The 21,751-nt window shown below is 41.1% G+C and overlaps 1 protein-coding gene across 7 annotated transcripts in view; it reads right to left on the reverse strand.

Annotated features, from left to right (window-relative positions):
- Nucleotides 1-1,106: 1,106 nt before the first annotated feature.
- The window catches only part of Ino80d (INO80 complex subunit D), a 62,568-nt gene continuing 41,923 nt past the window's right edge, over nt 1,107-21,751 (reverse strand). For 5 of the 7 annotated variants that reach the window (XM_060368472.1, XM_021648507.2, XM_021648504.2 and 2 more), the window contains exons 8-12: nt 20,554-20,663; nt 17,977-18,110; nt 14,977-15,194; nt 13,953-14,110; nt 1,107-12,504 (exon numbers count right to left, since the gene is read on the reverse strand). In XM_060368472.1, coding sequence (XP_060224455.1) covers nt 11,342-12,504; nt 13,953-14,110; nt 14,977-15,194; nt 17,977-18,110; nt 20,554-20,663 — 1,783 coding nt within the window. In that variant the 3' untranslated portion in view covers nt 1,107-11,341. The remainder of the gene's footprint in view (nt 12,505-13,952; nt 14,111-14,976; nt 15,195-17,976; nt 18,111-20,553; nt 20,664-21,751) is intronic. The other 2 variants (XM_060368474.1, XM_021648506.2) reach the window with 2 other exon arrangements.

Below are 21,751 nucleotides of genomic sequence, written 5' to 3' on the forward strand. Positions count from 1 at the left end.
ACCCTACCATAAATACCCCTCTATCAAAGTCCCTCCTGTTATTTAATCCCTGTCAGCTGGTTTCTTGCTCTGCCTCTTGACCTAGGGTTAACTTTATTAAATCCTGTGTGCAGAAAGCTCTTGGATTTAAAGGTGTGTGCTAGGGTTGGGCTGAACCACATGATAATCAACTGTTTACAACAAAGTTCTTGGATTAAAAGTGCGTGATAGGGCTCAACTACACTAAACAAGAAACAGTATTTTACAGTTCACAATTTTGGGGTTCACAATGGGATCAAATATTCTGCAACAAGTCTGTGATGGCAACATCTGGAAACCGAGGAACTAAAGTCATTACTTTATCACCAACCAGGGTTACATAGTGAGTTCCCATTGACCTATGATCTATAAAACACCAAGAAAGAGGGGAAAAAAATGGGGGAGGGGTAGAAATAGAGAGAAACTTCTGGCTAAAAGAAACAGATTTGTACTCTAACAATTTCTGGCTGGATATCAAGCTTAAATAATATATTTGAAGTCAATTCTTAAACTGTTAGGCTAGCCATAAAGATCATGAATATCTGTATCTCCCTAGAATTGTTGGTAATATAGATTTAAAACAACATATTAAAGAAAAAGGAGCCAGACAGTGGTGGGGCACACTTTTAATCCTAGCACTTGGAAGGCAGAGGTAGGCAGGAGATCTCTTGAGTTTGAGGCCATCTTGGTCTACAGATCAAGTTCCGGGACAGCCAGGGCTACAAAGAGAAACCCTGTCTAGTGGGTGGGGGTGGGATGGGAAGGAAGTGGGAGGGAGTTCAGTATGATGGCCTAATCTATTATCCCTGTACTTGGGTGGCAGAGATAGGACTGTCCAAAGTCAGAGGCCAGCTTGAATACACTGTTTCAGGCCAGCCAGAGGTAAAATTTCATCTCATAAAAACAATGCTTGTAATCTCAGAGTGTGGGAGGCTGGGGCAAGAGGACCAGGACCACACACTGAGTTGTAGGCCAGTCTGGGATGTAGGAAAACCATGTCTCAGAGACTAGAAACAAGTAAAGTACTTACCCTGGATCAGGAGCTTCCATCACTATGCAGGCAAAGGAAATAATTAGTAAAAGCAAGGTTACTTCACAGCAAGATTTATTAATACATCCAAAAGAAAGAAAGAAAAATCATTTTGTCACACTATATACAGATAATACATACAGTGTTTTATACACATATTACATCAGTTTTTACACAAGAAAAATATACATAAAAATGTAAACTTTTGTATACAAAAACCCTTAAACAAATTAAACAAGGACCAGATAACAAAAGGAGACCAATCCATTATTATTTCATCAAATTTTTAAAACAGTAATACAGTACATTCATTGAGATATATATATGGAAAAAGTGAATCATCTCTTCCTGTTTAAAGGGAAATTACAAACCAAAAGGCTGCCACCTCCCCAAATGTGCCTTCCCCAGCAGAGCCGCAGACAGTGCCACGGATGCACTTTTCCAAATCCTGCCAAGTCTCCTCTCCTACGCTGCAGAAACTAGCTGCTCCCAGCGTGCATGCCTGGCACTAAGAGGCAGCCGCGACACAGCGTGAGAGAAGACGGTTGGTTTGTAAGTCCCCTTTAAGCAGCCGTCCTCCTGTCTATGCTCTGGATGTATGGCGTATGAAGCTTACTGTGTGCCAAGGTGAATGAGAACACTGAAAAGGAAGAGCTCTCGGGACGGCTAGTCCTTGCTACCGTGCAGTTACTCTGTTAAAAGAGGTTTCTAGAACTTTCCAGCCTGCCTGGCCTCCACTGGTTTCCAATGGCTACCTCTCACCTTTGGTTTCCCACTGCAACTTGGTTCCAATTTATACTCGGGCACTCCGCTTGGTACCATCCATCCACCAGGAAGCTTTCTGTTAAAGGCTGATTCTGATATCAAGGTCTAGCGAGCTACCTGGTGAAATGTCCCTTATGAGTATCCTTACTCCATTGCCCACTTAACACAGACTTTACCGTTATCTGTCTACCTTTCTCTCCCTCTAGATTCCCCAGGTGTAATCTGCCGCCAGCTCATCACAAACAAGAACAGTATTTGACAGTTTCCTTAATGTTCTTGCATTTGGTATGAAAAACCGATAGACTAATGAAAAAATGCCTTGCGGAAAAGGGCAGTAGGAATTAACTCTATGCCAAGTACATGCAACTTAAGAGTTCTTTCAAAAAAAAAAAAAAAGGTAAGATCTTTAAACAAATGCAAACTACGCAAAATAAACTGTGCTTAAGACAGCATTATGAGAACCATCTTCTTCCCAAGGTGATTTTGAACAAGGCAGAATAACTAGATGATCTATTTCCCTGCAGCAAGAGAGGAGCGAGCTTCCCCCAGGCAAAATGATCGAAATGATCATTATTTATAAATGGAAGGAAGAGGCAAATTGGTGAATTAAGTTGATCAAGGAGATGGTGGTGACACACGCTAGTGGCGGTATCAGGGCTGCTTTAAAATTGAGATAAACAAGCTGGATTGTGGTACATCCCTGTTTCAGAGACAGGGGAGATACAAAGTGCCCCGGGCGAATCTCATCTCTCATACACAGATGGCATTTTAAAAATGACAGTCTCCCTTTCAGTTACACAAACACAACAATAAAAGGAATAGGAAGCTAAATAAATAGTGTGTGGCTGTCTTTAGATGAGACCTTTAATGTTCTTTAAATAATTTTTGATAATGTATCTTAAATCATTACATACAAGCGCCATTGCAGTGGCAATATTCCAGTAGGGCAGCATTTTGCTAAATGTAAGATGCCATTTAGAACCCATACATATACATGTGTATGTACAGTTATATCAACACTATTATATACATATATATCTAAAGAGCAACATTTCATTGCCTTTGAATATCTTTATGTCCACTCCCACACTGTACCCTGGAGACATACTGTGGGAGAATATATCAAAGTATATGTACACATGCGCCAACATGTATATATATACACTTTTATCTGTGTGTGCATAAGAGCTTTAAAGGCACGATATAGAAGGGTGCAAGTTTTCTAGAGAGCTGCAGCAGAGTTAAAACTCAATGTCGTAACTGTGAGAAAAGTCAAAAGGAAATCTAGTAGAATTGATTATACAAGAACTCATTAGTGCATTTCATCATGAGAAACATGAGTCAGTTATAGAATTCAAGAGGCTTCCATATGATTCTGTATTCTTTGTTAAAATTCAAATAGTAAATTTATATTTAAAACACAAAACAAATCCAACTATTTAAATGATAAGTGTGGAAATAAAATATACCTAAAATTAATAGCAATCATAAAGTCATAATTATGGGTTTTTTTCTTAATTAAAGTAAAATACTCCAAAGTTACCTAGTTAAAAATCTCAAAATTAGTAATTTGAATGTTGGCTTTTATTTTGATGACTACCCAATTCTCAAGGAAAAGATTACTGTAAGCTGTATGCTGTGGGGAAATGTCAGTGATAAAGGTCTAGGAAAGTGACAGCTGAGATAGTTCCGCCAAGGCTTCTAGTGAGAGAAGTAAGTAGGGATCAGGAGGACAGAGGCTGGGATGTGGCCCAGCATAGGCAGACTCAATCTAGAGCACTTGGACAACAGACAACTTGGCAAAGACGTGTGATTGTTAAGTAATGAGAGATTAGCTACCAAAAAGTCTGAGGACCAGTGGAATTGGTGAGAAAGAAAAGCAGCTCAGACAAAGATTCATTTGTGGCTGCTGTAATCTGTAATTGTGACTGTAACCCAAAGGGTTTCCAATTCAGTATGCTTGATGATGCACTCTAGACTGTCATCGTTTCCACGGGCTTGCAAAATAACCCAAAATTTCCCACAGATGCATAATTTTGCTTAGTAAAGGCTGTTACTCTATTATACACACACACATTTTTAGGGAAATATATGTATATAGCTTTATCTATACACACACATATACATACGTGTATATATAGATTTATACAAATGTATAAATAAACATAATACTTTTCAATCTTTCCATTGACAAGGCAAGTTCACATTCAGCAAAGTGCCACCACATCCCATATACACATCTCTGTACAGATATACACAAAGGGTCTGTTTTCACCCTTCAATAAGGGGAAATTGATTCTAGCAAATTCCATTTACCAGCAACTGAAGGGAGAAATGGCATCAGTACAAACTCCCTTCTTTCGTTTGCATGCATATGTACAAGAAATATGCAGATTTCTTAAATCTGAAAGCAAGAGTGGATGAAACAGGGAGATGCTATAAAAATACAACTGTAAAAAAAAACAAAACAAAACGAAACAAAACACGGAGAGCTTTCCTAGGTTTTGTTTGAATCTAAGATGAAGTAACTGAGGCCTGAAAGACAACTACCAATTCAAATGTGTTCTTAGGAATTGTTCTGGCATATCTAAGTATATGGTTTTTTATAATAAAATAAATGTGATGGGAACACTTGGCTCTCATTGACTGTCTCAGGTCACCCGGTGCCCCAGTGAAGAATGAACAGCAAAATGACAAGGTTCAAAGAACAGGAATGCATCTTTCTTTTCAGTTCCACATGAATCAGGTAAGCATCGAAGGTAGCATGATCTTTCCTACAGCCAAAAGATGGGAACTGGGTTGCTCCACTCCATAACCAACGGCACAACTCAGTTTTTAAAAATGTTTTGCAAATAACTGAAATCACACCAGCTTCGAAATATGCACGGTGAAATGAGACCACCAACTCCTTAAAAAAGCAGCCCCTTCCAAAGCTTCCTTACCAAGGCCTGTACGTTTTCTGAACATGACCAAGAAAACATCATAATACTTTATTACCTGGAATATGAAGAAAATTTACTAGACATAAAAATGTTTCAACAAATCTCTGGTCCCATCACCTCAATAGATAAACGAGCTGTTATCTAGGTCTGTTTGTCTTTCTCTCTCTCTCTCTTATTTTTATAGAATCTGCTTTTTCTGATGTCTAAAAGCAGCATAAGTTAATCCAAAGGTTCATAAAAAAAAATGCACATGATATCAGAGATAGCCTTTGAACATTATACTATAGTGAAGAAATATGGCATGTTTATAAAATAGAAACAATGGGAAAATAACTCTAATACCCTCAGCTAAATAACTCATGTTTCTATAATACATTCGGTTACCTTTCTATTTTTATACAAGCACACATTCGTATCTCACACACGTGCCCCCGATGTCTACTTTTGCATGTGTGTAAAAACACAGACACATACATGCACACAAGTAATTTACCTCTATTTTTAAGTCACAGTGGGAATTCCTTAGTGAGGAGGGGTAAAACGTTCCTGAATGAGATATTGAGAACATCTAGACTTATTAACTTCTCTATTTTACTTTTCAACTTACAGAATAAACTGTAAATTAAAGAATAAATCCATAGGAAATAAAAGAGGTCTTAAAAATGTAAGTTTACAAATTCCAGCTACAGCAGTGGGAGTTGTACTTGATCTAAATGCTTCTATTTACCCTGTAACTAAGCGTCTAGCCATCGTAAGTGTAAACCACAGATCATGTGCTAAGAACATGATTCTCAACTGCTCTATGGATAAGTGTTCTAAGGGTGTTCTACATTTTGAGGCCCCGGGTTACCCTTTCTTTAGATGTCTGCAAGGTAGCAAAGGACAGCTGTACACCTTGACACGGCAGAGATCCAGTGTAAAAAGGTGCGTCACTAGTTTGTTTTGTCAAAAAAATAAAAATAAAAAGAAGAAGCTCATATATAATTTTAAGCTATTAAAACACATAGGCAACATAATTCATTACACTCAATACAGCTTTAGTATAAAACTTATAATTTATGAGGTGATGTTAATAGCATAAATTAATATACCTTTTCTCTTAAAATCTACAATAAGTATTCTGAAAGCTCATTGGGGAAGGAAGTTTTTAAATAAACATTTTAAAGCTGTGCATGATGGGAAAGGGTTCTGTATGCTGAAGCTGAGATGAGAGCCTGAAGTAGAAAGGAAAAAGTCCTCGGCGAGACACCATGGGCTATGAAACCAAATGCTTTCTCTTTCTTGAGCTCTCATCAATGATGAGTCACCTTTAGTTTCTTTTAAAACTATTTTCTTATTTTAAAAACTGCCCTAATTTCCGCAAGGAATCCCTGAGACATACTCAACACAATACAGTGAGAAGAGCTATCACTGTTAAGAACTGATTCAACCCTTTGGAACAGAGGCACACACTGTCAGCAGGTGTCAACTCTCCACCGTGTTAGCACTAACCCGCTGGAGCTGCCTGTGCTGTCGGATACAGGCTGGAGTCACTTCGGGGCAAAGCAGTCTACGCCCCCAAGGAAAAGCAATGGTGTGGCCTTGAGCTGCACTGGTGCCTTCCGCCCTGCACGTTGAAACGTTTTCCATGGGGAACTTGGGGTGCATATAGAGCTTAGGTCAGTGGTCCCCAGCTTAAAAAAAGCAAACAAACAAACACATAAGAACAACAACAAAAACCAACGAAAGAAGAGTCTGCCACTCTTGGGCCAGGATGAGTGCGGCTCACGTGTGTGCATGTGCACACTGCTGCACCGGGGATAAGCGTGCAAACAGAGAGACGGAGGAACAAAGCATGCTGCCCCGCTGGCTTCCAAGAGTCAAACAGCTTTCGTCTTAGAAGACTGCTTTTCACACTAACTTTGGGTCAGCCAAAGATCATGTTGGATCTGCTCTTCAAACCACTCAGAACATTCCTGATGCTCAGGAACACAGGAGAAGTCATGACAAATTTCTGAAATGCCACATCTCTTTCTACTCCTTATCACAGTGCAGAGAGGAAAGCTGATCAAGAGTTAGGACTGGAGCTGAAAACAAAACAAAACACAAACAAACCCAAAGGCTCCCTAAATGTAACCCACAACTGCAGCATTAGTGACATGGGGTATTAGAAGAGGCGTAACTAATATCCAGAAGTTCCTTTCCTAACTTGCTGGCCAGGGGACATGCTTAATAGAGTATGTGGAAACCTGTACTCTTCACAGAGACTATATAATAAACCTTTTGAAAGACAGCATTTAAACTTAAAATACCACTTTAAAGTGTGATTTTGGTTCCCACCAGAATATAATAATATAGGATAGCTTAAAGAAGCCAAAATATTAAGATATCATTATTTTTCTTTTTTACTGAATTCAGTTATTTTTCAATTTACTGAAAGGGAGAAAATATATGACTCTTCATGAGTGACTATCCTGTATGAAATAATTTTGACATGAAGAAATCCATAAAACAATGTGGCTAGCAGTAATGAAAGAAATACAAATGAGTATTCACTCCAAATAAATTCTCTTTCAAAGATGTTTCTAAATTTCCTCATTACACTGTAGAGTTGTACTGCCCATTCAACTAACTACTCTATTAGATTATCCTACATGTCAGGTTAAAAAAAGAACTCAATCCTTTTAAGTCTAAAAATAAAAGATGAGGAGACTAAAAAGTAAACACTTTTAAAACTCTAATGAATTCCAAACCTATTAAATAATTTAGTGTTAATATCCTCACGCTCTGCAGTGTCAACAGAATGCACAACCACATGTGGAACTGAGCTACAGGAGTGCAATGGCTTCAGAGTCACTGTAGAGGAAGCCCAGTTGCCACCACTGCTGACCAGGATGCCAGGGCAGGCCCAAGAAACGCACAGTCCGGGTCTCACCTTTGCGTCTCAACGCTAATACCAGTTTATAGAAAGCCATGCAACAGGCCAACAGAAACCCAAGTTCTCTCCTGTAAAAGAAACTGGATGCTCAGCATGCCTGTCTCCAGCACGGGCCTGGTTTCCTTCCTAATCAGAGAGCTGATGTGGCTGTGTGGACTGTGAGCACGGACTGAGAAGGAGCTTTGGGAGGGTTTTACTGGGACTCATAGAAGAGGGTGATTCCTAACCTTCAGGTGGGAGTCTGGTTTACTTTAAAAGATTATTTGGCAAAGATAAAGTTATTAGCTTTCCTTAGCCGTAAGCCACTAAAAATGGTAATATCTACTTGAAGGAATATAAAATAATCACTTTCCATCTCCAATGACTATCTGCTTTTCATAAAACCATAATCTTCTCACAGAGGGACACTAGACACACATTACCTGCCAACAAGGAACTGTTATTGTTTATAAGCAGGTGTACTCACATGGTAGGCTCACTAGGGAAAACAACCGTTGCTTCTCAGCTATGCAGTGATAACTACCAGATTTGCTGACTGCATAGGCTGTCACTTAGTGGGCTACCTGTAACTGCTATTTCCTATCCTGAATCGTTTACTAGCTGTGCAACCTACCTGGGTGCGAAAATTGCTAAGCCATTTTTACAGAAGAAAAAGAACAATGTCTTAAGTATTTTTACTAAAATAATACTAACAGTTAAAGGAGAAAAAGCCCATTTTCCCTTCAGATACCAGAGTTGCTGAACATCAGAGCACAGGATGCAGTCAGGAACTGCAGAAACTTCAAAGTTAAATCACAGTAACACAATCTAACTGGCCTTTATAAATGGTCCCAAAAGAACTGCAGAGACAGAGAAAGCCTTCTTTGTTACTGTTTCTCATGTACAGAATGCTATAATCAAAACTAGTTTCTATCCCATTAGGACCTTGTTTGTTGATTCCAGTATTGCCTTCCATAACGTAAGTGCTGTTTTCATATAAGCATTGTAAAAGATGCTTAATTTTTCTTTGCATATTAACACCCCACCTACTATTAAGAGACTAGAATTGCTTCAACAACTAGAAGAGTAACAAAGTGGGTACCTCTGGGCTTATAGATATTCTGGGGGGCGGGGAGGCTCATGAGAAAAGCACATTATATTACAGGCCTGTATGTTAGTTCTGAAATAGAAGAAAAGTGTGCTTTTTGCAAATTACTCAGTCCTATACCAGTACTTTCTAAGACTGTCCTCCCTTCAGCTATCATCACGGGCATCTAAACAAAAGTGAGTTTACTCAATATTTTTGGCGTGAAGCTGTAACTGGCAACATTCCTGATCACTTCATGCCTCCTTACTCGAAAGCAAAGAAGGGCTTTTAAATGCACATAAAACAGAAAATTGCAAACAATAAAAGGTGCAACCTACTGCAAACTCAGTTTTGACAACTAAAGGATTTTCAGCAGCTAGCACAGGGTCAAATAGCCAGTAACAGTCCAAAGTGACTGCGCAGGACTATCCTTCCTCTGGCAGAGAGGGTCTGACACTGAAAAGTAGAGTGCTGCTCTGCTACAATCTTTAATTGGTACACACTGGAGACAAAATAAACTTTCCGGGAATGCGCAGTCCTCTAGTGATGATTAAAATGGGATGTGAAAACAGCTTAGCAAACAGAATGACACATCTGAGGTGAGGTAACCGCTCACCATCATTTCATTACAGTGCACTAAAATAAAAAAGCTACTGACATATAGGGTCACAGGTGAGAAATAATCAAAAAGCTGTTCTCACAATTCAGGAGAGAAGTTCATGGTGATACCAAATATAATTTTGCTTTGTGACACAATTTATAATTTAGAAATTTCTCAATCTGCAAAAAAGGCAAAGCTATTAAAAATAAACGTTCCAATTAACTAACATAATTTTTAAGAAAAAAAAAAAAGTAAATATATTACAAACATATTTTGACCCCCAATTTCAATAAATACAAATAGGGCATATCATGATTTCATACAGTCACATGACACTTTCCCTCCAAAAGCTCAGGCACGTGGTATCTGCATAATGCCTGCTAATCACTATCATTCTGTTACAAGGCAGAGAAAGAACCTTCAACAGAAGGGACTGGGTAGAACTAGCATGGCGTGAAGAAAACGCACATAAGAAGTAGGAAAATATGTCTCAACCTTTACCTATTAGGAAGGAATTAGGATCAAACAGTCCCTGACAAAAGAATTACTGTACCACATCATTAATAGATATGTTGCCTTATTTTTAAAAATATACATACGTAAATTAGATTAAACCTAATGGTATCCAAAGAGACAGTGAAACCTCAGCAAAACAGAGTAGAAAATGAAGCTCTACCCTCTTCTGGGAGGGGAAGGCAGGCAAGAAGAAACCCCACACATCACTTCATAATCACCAACTTACTGCACTACGCAATAAGATTTTTACCCTAAAACCTTGGTACTTTAAAAGAATTTCCAATTTTACTTCATCCTAAGTACTTATGTTTAAAGTACCTGAGACAAGTCCAATTTATGTCTGATTTCCATATTCTGCTTTGAAAGAAACTTTAAAATGTGTGTCCTTCTGATATTACACATTACTTCACAACTGGTACACGGATTCTACACGTGTCCTCCACAGTTCACAAATCTCACCAAAGAATCACAACTGTAAACACGTAAACACTAGGAGCGAGTGATGGACCAAGCAGGTCAGAGATGTCATTTTTTTAAAATCTATCTTGTCTAGCCTGCTTTTGCACATCAAAATATTTTCTTCAATTACTACCTGTGAACATGTTCCATGAGTGAGGAATTCTGAAACAAATGCACATGGCAAAGGCAAGGTCAGTTGTCATGACACTCCCCGCCACTGGTGTGAACTCAGCCACCTGTGGTCCCTTTCTTCACAGGCTTATCTTTAGCAAGCACTGTACTGCCACTAGTAGACCACCCCTCCCTATTCAGGACGCCTCAGTCACCTCAGCAGGAAAGAAGGACCAAGCTTGCTAGGTATGAGACAGAGGAGAAAAGAGCCTGATGCTTATTTTGGGAGAAAAGAAAAAAATTCAATGGGACAGCTACTGCAACGCACAAAACACACACGGGGTGAACACGCATTCACAGGCGGTCAAGAGACAATTTTCTTTTCAGTGAAGCATGTCACAATTAGGAATGGCATCCCAGCCTCACTGTGGTGTTTGACAGTTGGTGCTAAGTCAGAGCTTTGCTTTCCGTCTGCACACCACTTGCTACACAGGATCTCAACAGGACCATTCCACCTAGAACAACCTATGTAAAAACCTGGCTAGAGAACGGGGAGCATTGATCTGAACACTAGGAGACAGTAAAGGGCACTGGTAATCTGAGGTATCTTCCACTTCTAGGACTTGCTGAAAAAAAAAAAAAAAAAATCAATCCTATCCAGTCACTGTGCTGAGCCACCAGAGAAACCGCCAGGCCGAGGGGACCCGCCAGGAGGGGATGAGCACCAGTGCTAAGGAGCACGCGTGAACACTGACGCAAGGTCCACGGCACGGCCACTTGTTGAATTTTGAAGGGGAGTCCCTCTAATCCCCACTGTTATTTTTAAATCTTCTGTAGGAAAAGGGAGAGGGGTGCAAAAGAGGAAACAAAGATAGAAAACACTGGGTTCCACCTGCCTGCAAGCACACAGACTCACTCAGTTAGGGGTGGGAAAGGGGGGAGATGCATTATTGGTACTTGTAGCCGTGGCACCTGTTACTGTGAAGCCTGTAGGAGGGGCTATCGAGCTGTGGCTGGGCTGCAGGTCCTTAGGAATGCCACTGTGGGAACTCAGCTGGTGGCCGAACGCTGCGCTGAACTGCGGGAGTTGCTGCTTGGGAGAGGTGGAGGCCATTAGTTCAGCGGAAGGTCCCATGCCACTGAAGCTGGTTTGTGGTAACCCCGGAAGCACACTGGAACTGCTTGGGGTAACGGTGGCGAAGGCAGGCTGCGTGGTCTCTGAGTTGGACGTGGTGGGTGGCGTGGAGAGGGAAGTGGAAAGAAGGTGTCCATCCGCGCCAAGGAGGTTGCTAAATGCAGAGGGGTCGCCGAGATTGACGGGGAGATTCCCCCAGTGAGTTCTGGGGTTGACCACTCCTCCAAGTGGCACCTCAAGCTGGGTGGGGAGCAAGTGCTGTGCCATGATGGGCATCTCTGCTGAAAATGTAGCTGCCATATTATCACCAGAGTAAGATGTGTGGGGAGAGGTGATATGGTCACTGTAGGGCGACGGCACGTGCTCGCTATCATAATGGCTTCCATGGGGTGAGGAGTGTGAATGATCACTGCTGTATTGCTGTCGTGAGGTGATAAGGTCGTCTGCCTTGCTCAGCAGCTGGGCAGGATGTGGCCTCTGGGAGGCATGGCTGCCATCATGAAGTCCATGAAAGTGTCCTGGGAAGGCTCTCTCCCCAAGTGCACTCTGGCTGAGCAGGGTGGCAGAAGTAAGGCCAACGCTGGCGGGGGCAGGGAACCGCCCCCGGATCTGCCCTGCCAGGGGCGTAGGTGGGTCAGGCAGAGTCGCAGGACGGAGCAGGCTCTCGTCCAGCTCCAGACTAGAAAAGCTGTCGTGTACTATACGTCCGTTCAGTAGCTCCCCTAGGTCCGTGTTTACTTCTCGACTCAAGGACTGGATTCCCGAAGCATCCGTACCCGTGGAGAACACCCCCATCCCTCTATCTGACAACCCCTGAACTGGCACACCGTCTGACTGGGAAAGTACCCCAATGGTACTCAGGCACTCGAGAGAAGTTACAGCTTGCAAGGCCCGCTCAAGCTCCTCAGCTTCTTCGGTGGTTGGGAGGAGGTCTCCATTTTTTCCTGCATCAAGCAAAGCCATCACAATCAGTAGAGCTTATAGCAAAAGTCACACACCTCAATGTTTCAAACATTATCTTATCACAAGAGTCCTTCCTGCCAGGTGTGGTGGTGCATACCTGTATTCCCGGTACTTAGGAGGCAGAGGCAGATGGATCTCTTGAGTTCAAGGTCAGCCCGGTCTCCATACTGAGTTGTAGGCCAGTTAGGGCTGCATAGTGAAACGCTGTCTCAAAAGAGTCCTTTGTGAATAGAGGTTTCTTGAAATGAGATTAGGAAGACAATATAAAATGCTGATCTGTAGGATAGGCCTCAAATGTCAGCTTTCTTGGGATTTCAATCACCATTTTATTCAATCACCACGGAAAGCAAGACAGGTATATATTACTTTGTCTACATCTAGATTCTTCCAGCTGGAGACGAGAACACAAAATCCATACTACTTAATGGTAAGCACTCAGTTTCTTTCATTTGTTAATCTTTCTAATTATGTGTATATTGGATCTAGCTACGTGTTGATGTGTGAGTGCAGTTCCTGTGGTGTCCAGAAGAGGGTGTCAAATCCCCAGAAGCTGGATTTAGAGGTGGTTGTGAAAACCTGAGGACAACCAAACAGGTTCTCTACAAAAGCAGCAAGTGCTCTTAACCACCTCTCCAGTTCCATGAGTTAACCTTTCAAAGTACGTCTGATCTACTCTCTAGTCTTCCTGCTTGGCCGGGCATGATGGTGCACACCTTTAACCCCAGCACTTGCTGAGTTACAGACATGCACCACCTGTTAAAGAGTCTAACAAACCATCTTTACAAATAAAAGATGTGTTGAATAGCTCTGTCAAAACATTAAGAAAAAGTACTCACTTTAATGGAACAAAATTGCATAGCTATTAAAGTATAAATCTACTAAGTATATAATATGACAAAATAAATTATGTATTTCTCACCTTCTGAAAAGAAAACTGCTTTAGTGATGTTGGTTTCTTCTATTAACAGTGACAGAAATTTTATGTCAGGGAAAACATTTCAGACACACAGCAAAAGGCTATTTTATTAAAAATAAAATGGCCAGTTAAGATGGCTCAGTGGGCGAGGGGACATGCCACACAGATGCCAACAAGCTGAGTCTAATCCCTGGGCCATGTAAGGATGGGAGAAGAGTACAGTACCCAGCTATCCTCCACCCTCGATGTCCTTGCGTGGTTGTGCACAAGTACACATAATTACATACATCAATAATAAAACTTAATGTTGACACTATTATTGCTATTCTTTCTAGGATGAATTTGGTGATGAATTTGCTAGGCATTATCCAGAGCTGAGACAGGAGCATTGTGAGTTCAAGGCTAGCCTGAATTATGTAGCAAAAGCCTGTCTCAAAATCCACAAAATAAAACGCATTTCCCTTCTTATGAAACATTTCTAAATCAGTTCCTTAAGTAAAGCATTGACCAGACCTTCAAAAAAATCAAAATCTTGTAAGTCATCAGGCAGGCGTGGCAGGACATCTGCAAAGTCTTCCTGGTTCAATTCCAAGTCGTGAGGAATGTCAGTGATCTCATTGGCAATGTCATCCGGCAACTCATCAGCACTCAGCTCTGGTGTGGAAGGGCTACTGCAAAGACAGAGCAACTCATCTCTATGCTGCCACACACACACACACACACCCGCCTCGGCGAATGACCCTGACTCCCTAAACATTCAGCTCAAGCACAGGACATGGTAACATAAAGCAAGTTGGTCCCAGCTGGTGGTAGCATGTGCCCTGAACCCCCACACAGAGGAAGTAAAGGCCAGAGAATCAGAAGTTTAGCTCACCCTCAGCTACATAGTGAGTTGAGGATGTCTAGGAATACTCGAGACTCTGTATCAAATAAACAACAACAAAACCTTTCCTCGCTTTGAGAAGGAAATCTGAAAGCAAAACGTTCCAGAAAGACACACCTCACTATACGTAGCCACAAGTTACTAACAGCCTTTATCCATGATGACGATGATCATTAGATTATATTTTCACCTAAAATTACTGAAATGACTCTCCATTTAGTGTATCTATGTTCTAGTAAGATTTCAAATCTGATCAAGAAAATAACTTTAAAAATGAAAAAATGGTCAAGAATGAACTGAAATTCACCTGATCAAAATATTTAAGTCTGCCAAAATTAAAAAAAAAAATCATATTCCTAATTAAGTACTTCTATTATACCATGTATAATTTCTGTTAAAACAGATGAATCTGAGAGCATAAACTAAATTCTAATTTCAGCATCTATTTTCTTTGCTATAATAAAAACTGACATTGATAAACATGTACCACAAACTTAGCCAGATACTGCTAACACTTGTACAGGTCACTGTTTAAATTAGGCTGGGGATGTGCTCAGGGGCTGTGGTCAGTTAGTAGCAACAACTGAGCACAGAAGGGCAGATGCCCTGAGATTAGAAAGTGCAAAGGAAAGGCAAAGCAGTGGCCACACTGACCGTATCTGCGAGGCCTCCACTGGCAGTGAGACGCTGGTGGGCATGCTGAGGTTCCCTTGGGGCACTGCAGGGGGAATGGGCTTCTGGGGTCGACGAGGTCCACGCCGTCTCTTCTTCTTATGTTTTTTGGTAAGTGCAGGGGGCTTCGTTTTTTTTCTAGGTTTCCTCTGTTGCTGGTGCTGAACTTTCCGGGAGTTATCTCCTCTCAAGAAATTATCCTGTGAAATAAACAGAAGATCCTTTAGACCCTGCTCCACCCCTCACTCCTCGGATGTCAGCGTAGTATAACAAGGTGACTGCAGGTTGGCAATCCGCTATACACTTCAAACCAGAAGGTTTTACTACAAAGAAATGAGGAGCTGGGGAACAGCTCTAACTATCAGCTCTTAACTTAGCTATTTAGTTAAGAAGACTACAGTGTTTAGAGACTGATACCATGAGATCAAATTCAAATCAGAAAAGACAAAGTACAAAATCAAGAATTCTCAAAGGACTACTTCATGTAAACATAAGTATAGACTCTGAAGTCACACATTTATTTTTAAAACCAGTGCTGAGGATATGGCAGAGTTCTTATTAAACAAGTAGGACACTCAAGCGTGATGATGTGTGCCTATCATCCTAGCACTTAGGAGATGGAAGAGCAGAAGTTCATTGTTTCTGGTCATGGTGTCACATGACTTTAATCCCAGCACTCAGGAGACCGAGGCAGGCAGATCTATCTCTGTGAGTTCAAGGGCAGCCTGGTCTATAAAGCAAGTCCAGGACAGCCAGGGTATACAACTATACCCTGTCTCAAAAAGACAAACAAAAACCAACCAAACAAAAAAAGCAGTTCATTATTATCCTTACTGCATATCAAGATCAAGACTAGCATGGGGTACAGCAGATCCTATCTTAAACCCTCACCACCAGCAGTTAAGATTCCTGTTTAAAACAGATCCTGGTCTTACATGTATGTGGAAATGAACATCATGGAATAACATCAAGAGCTGAGTTCCTACAATGCTTTGAAAGCTGCAGGCCCCTGTCAACAAGTATCTGTGGAATCATCAGCCCAGGTCCACAAAAGGATTCAAAAGCATACAGAGGCCTAGGGAATGGCACAGTTGGTATTGCTCAAGCACAAGGACCTAAGTTCAGATTGCCAGCACCCACATACAGAGCTAGGCACAGTGTGAGGCCTCTATAACCCCAGTACTGGGGAGGCAGAGACATGCATATCTCTGGGGCCAGTTAGGCCCGCCAGTTAAGCCAGTGAGTTCCAGGCTTAGCAAGAGAAACTGTATCAAAAACTAAGGGTGAGAAGAACTGAGAAAGACATCCAACATCCAACTGGCATCTACACACGTAAGTACACATCTACACCAACAGGTATATACACAGGAAGCTGGGTTCGGTGGCTCTTAAACCTATTATCTTAATACTCAGAGAGCAGAGGCACATACTTGATGCGTTCCAGGCCAGCTTGAGCTACAGAGTGAGACCCTGTCTCAAAACAACACAAAACAAAAACCACAAAATTATCCTTCATTCATATAAAGCCTGAATAAACTAAGAAAAAATGCCCACACTTTAAATGAATAAATATACTATATATATGTGTGTGTGTGTGTGTATATATTTTCTCCCTCCCCCAAACCGGGTATCTCTATTTAGTCTTGGCTGCCCTAGACTCGCTTTGTAGACCAGGCTGGCTTCAAACTCACAGAGATACACCTGCCTCTGCCTCCCAGAGTGCTGGAATTACAGAATTGTGCCACTGTGCCTGACTCCTTTAAATATATTTTAATTAAATAGGAACGTAAATTCAACATTTCTACACGAAGTTTAGTATTCACAATTTTTAAAACATGATCCTCAAATGGAGGTAACCACAAAAGAAGTTTTTTTGGTAAAGCCAGTATGCTAACAAGAGAACAGACCAGGAAGGCAGATTCTCTGTCTAACTGAATCCTCAGCTAAGGGCAAAGCCAGAACCACAAAGCAGCTGCTCAGCCCAGGATACTGATGAACTCACAAAACTGCACCAGACTCAGAGAACAGGGTGACTCCCTTGACCTTCTGGTACACAAGCTACCCAGCACAATATCTTGTAATACCTGCTTGATGGATGAAAACAATATAACTCAACTCTGAGGGTTTGGTTTTGTTTGCTTCATGCTGGCATCAAATCCAGAATCTTGTTCATGACAGGCAAGTTTCTACTACTAAGCAACAGCTTCACCCCAAATCAAACCCATTTTAGATAATTATGTAATTCAAATATTCAACTAATTCAAATGTGTCTCGCCTTCAAATTATTCTACATTAATTAGGATTCATGATACCAGCATTAACGAAAGCAATAATTAAGTTCAACAACATTACAGAAAGGCTTGGTGTTTTGCCTAACTTTTATAAATATCCAGATCATTCCCAGAGCAGCTTATGAAAAAGCAAAAAATGAAGGCAAAGCTAGAGTTTACAAAACCTACTGTATGTAAGAAAATACATCTATACTATTGTGTATATTTATGAGACATAAAGAATGTAGACGGGTGATTTTTAAAAAGTGTTTTATCTAAGTAACTACAGGTATATTTTTCATCTGAAACACTGAGGGACCAGAGTGTTTTGAGGTTATCATATTTACATACAATTTGCATATGAGAATCCTTTCTCCAGAAATCTAAAATCCAAAATCCAGAAGACTCCAAAACCTATACTTCTTGAGTATCATGTCATCTCAGAACCCAGAGTTTGGGTTTTTGGATCAGAGATGTTCAAACTTTACTAAATACTCTTTGAAACACTGGAGGTTTGGTTTTGTTATGGAAGGGGCCTGGAATTCAAGGGGTCAACATAACATTTTGAAATATTTTAGTCAAAGGCAACACAGCAAGAGTTTCCAGTATTGTAACGATTGTTTTTACAGTACTTCATTAATAGCTTATTTCCTAGCAGGAAGAGTCATCAACAGTTTGAAAACCCCAACAGCAGAACATAAACTAAACTTACCATCTTCTTGGCATGCTCTTCACACAGGGGCGTCTGGTGTGTAATGTCAAACACTGGCACAGAGCACTGCTGTCCGTCTGCAAACTTGGCAGTGCAGCTGGAGAACAGCTGCTGAGAGCGGTTTGAAAGGATGTCTGGGGTTACAGTCAGGGAGGAAACGCACTCAAGTGGTTTAACTCTTAGGTGTCTAAATAAAATGTTACTCTCCTTACTTGAGTTTTATTAAGTGTTTCACTGTCTATAAAGTTAATGCACCGATCAGAGTGCTGACAGGAAAATGATAATGATAAATAACGAGCTGATTTTACTTAGCTATAGGCTCTCAGGTAAGTCTGCTTTACGGCCATTCTGAACCAATTTCTGTATAGCAATAGAATTTTCTTGTTAACATGCTCCTAAAATCCCAAGAAAGACTGTTCTGAAACCAGCGCTTAATTTTTTTTAGGTATTTTTATTTTGGCTATGTATGAGTGCTTTGCCTGCCTGTTCATATGTACCCAGGTGTCAACCCCACTGGAATGGATGGTTGTAAGCTACCATGTGGGTTCTGGGAACCAAAATCAGCTCATTTGGAAGAGCAAGCAACAAGTGCTCTTAACTGGTAAGCCAGCTCTCCAGCTCCTAAAACCAGGATTTAAAAAGAAAACTTTCTCTTAGGATGCTCACCAAGGAGAATGAAAATTAATATATATATAAATCTACCTGTCCAAGGTTGCATTATTCATTTCACATTTCTAGGACCAAAATCAAACTCACAAATAAATGACAAAATTCATTTTAAAAGCCCTATTTAAAATAAAAGGGCAGAGCTTGTTGGCAAGTGTGTAAGCAGAATATACGAGGTCCTACATTCAGTTTCCAGTACAACACAAATAAAGGCAAACAAATAAAAAGATTTATTTTCTATTTAGAAAGTGTATTTGTGTTTCCCCTTTTGGTTATACTTAACTGCTATAGAAAAACCTGTGAAAACTCAATTCAAAGTACAAAAAGGAGGGTGAAAATTCCAGTGTAGGAGCCAGGTGTGGGAGGATGTGGGAGTCACCAAGCCTGACACCAACCTGGGAGACATGTGAGACCCTGTTTCTAAGAAGGAAAGAGAAACGCATCTCTCCTGAGACACTATTACAGATTTGTAATTCCAGTATCTGGTAGGTTGAATCAAATTTCAGGCCAGCCAGGGTTACATAGTGACATAGTGGGGTTATAATCTATTTCACTAAATCTCAAACACATAAATACAAAGTGAAGATTGCAAATCAGAGTCACTGCTAATATACAGTATTTTTAGCTGGATGTGATGACACAAGCCTGTAATCTCAAGAGGTTTAGGAATGACTGCCACAGTTTATGCACAAGCAGGACTATACAGCAAGATCCTGTCTGCAGAAAACAAAAGTAAGTATTTTAAATGCTACTCAGCTTTATAGAAACGAACACACTGGCCCCGTGCGATGACTCAGTGGGTAAAGGAGCTTTCTTTGCAAACCTGCTGACCTCAGGCCAATCTGCAGAACACACACAGAGGTGAGGAGGACTGACTTTACAGTGAGTTTAAGGGCAACTGGGACTACTAAAGCCTGTCTCAAAAACAAAACAAACAACAATAAAGCAAAACAAAACACGTGCCAGCATTGGTGGCACACACCCTTAACCCCAGCAGCGGGGAGGCAGAGGCTGGGGGATCCTTGGTTTGAGGCCAGCCTGGTCTGTAGTCCAGGACAGCCAGGGCTACCTGAGAAAGAAAACAAGCCCCCAAAACAACAGAAAAAGTGATTTGATTTTCTATCAATAATCTTTCCAGTTGCAAGCTGGAAGCACTACAAGGCCAGCATTCCATTTTAATGAGAAACACTTGGACATCAGCCATTAGGGAGTCTATTCTGCTGCTCTGCTTACAAGTCAGACCTCTCGATTCTGCCTCAGACATTGGACGAGCAGGATCCCTGTCTCTTCTCCATCTGTGAGACATCAAAAGAGCACAGGTTTATGCACCCCTAAGCCTTTCCTTTCCAAACTCAGTGTAACGAAAATGAAATACACACAAGTTTAGAAGTTAAGCATGATGATATACCAGAAAACTAATCAGGACTATGTGAAGATAAAAATTCATGTAAAAATTAGTCTAAACAAGAAATAGCTATTATTTCACTTTTTTTTTTTTGTCAGACGTGGTGGTGTATACCTGAAATCTCAACTGATGCAGGAGAATAATGAGTTTGAGACCAACCTCAACTACACAGTGAAATTCTACCTCAAAAAGAAGTGAGGCAGGGAACAGTCATTTTAAAGTGAAGTACAGCAGGGGAACAGCTACCTAGCAAGTGGAAGACCCTGAGTTCAACTCCCAGTACTACCAGGGTGTGCTGGTCCCATATGCCTTTAATCTAGTAGGCAGAGGCAGGGGGAGCTCTGTGTATTCTAGGCCAGCCTAATCTATGATCTACTTCCAGGACAGCCAGGGCTACACGAAGAAGCTTCTGCCCTGAAAAACCAAAATCCAAACCAAAAGCAAACAAAGCACACAGCCCCAGAGGGGTTACCTTCAATGCCTGCTTACTGTGGCTAAAAGGATACGCTGGAAGCAATGTCTGGTGAAGGGAAGGGCCTTGTTGGTGCACTGTTCACCCTTCACCGTTCCACTGCATGCTGCCGGCTCCACCTCTTTCAACTTGTTCTGGCTGAGGCTGGAGAAGGAAAAATGCAGAATTCATCTGAAGTGCTCTAACAAACCAGGGTAATTCTTTTCTTTTAAACGTTGATATCACTATCTTATTATTTATATATGTGTGCATGCATGAACACAAGCCACAGCAAACACAGACGCCAGAGAGCAACTCCAGAGAGCTGGTTCTCTCTTTTTCCACCACATAGGCACTGGGATCAAACAAGTCATTGAGCTGGATGGCAAGCGCCGTTACCCACTGCCCATCTTCATGGCCCCAAGATAAATTTCCAATACTGTGTCTGTAACACCAACACTGTAACTATCTTTATATGCACAGCCATTTAAAAACGCAAGTATGAATCAAAGACAGCAGGTATTACAATCATCTAATGTGTTACTCTGCTGACCTACTAACATTCAAGACAAACAGCTACATGACAGTGTTTTTCAAATGCACCGATCTGGTAGTTTGGTTTTAGCTTGTTTTCTGAGACAGGGTCTCCCTATGTAGCATACTTGGGCTTCCCACCTTCACCTCCTGAGTGCTGGGATTACATATATGAACCTAGACATTCTCCCTTGTTTTGGTTTGTTTGTTTTGGTTTTTGTTGTTTTGGGGGCAAGGTCTCTTTATGTAGCTCAGGCTAACCCAGAAGGCACTATCCAGCACAGACTCAAACAAGAGCAACCCTGCTTCAAACTCCTCAGTGCTGGGACCATAGGCATAAGCCACTATGCCCAGCTGTGGGCTTTCTGTTGGTTGGTTGGTTGGTAAGGGATGAAGACCATGAAGCAAGCAGACCCTCTTCACTATGCAACAACTTTTACAGATCCCTCACTTGTAAAGCAGAGCCAATAGACACCGTTAGCTGGCAGCGCTGCCTGGGCAAAGAGACCTGACACACCTTGGTGGGTATCAGTCTCTCCTACCATCAATGGGACCATTTGGCACCCGGTGCTAATAAACAGTCTATAAAGATACCTGAGTGTAAAAATGGGAACGTAGGTATGACCATTCTGAAAAAAAAAGTTAAGTCCCACACATCCTTCAAAATGTTGAATGCATTTATAAAGCTTGCTACTTTTTTGCAAGTCCGTGCTTCATTA

This window comes from Meriones unguiculatus, chromosome 15 (assembly GCF_030254825.1).
Source record: "Meriones unguiculatus strain TT.TT164.6M chromosome 15, Bangor_MerUng_6.1, whole genome shotgun sequence".
Lineage (NCBI taxonomy): Eukaryota > Metazoa > Chordata > Mammalia > Rodentia > Muridae > Meriones > Meriones unguiculatus.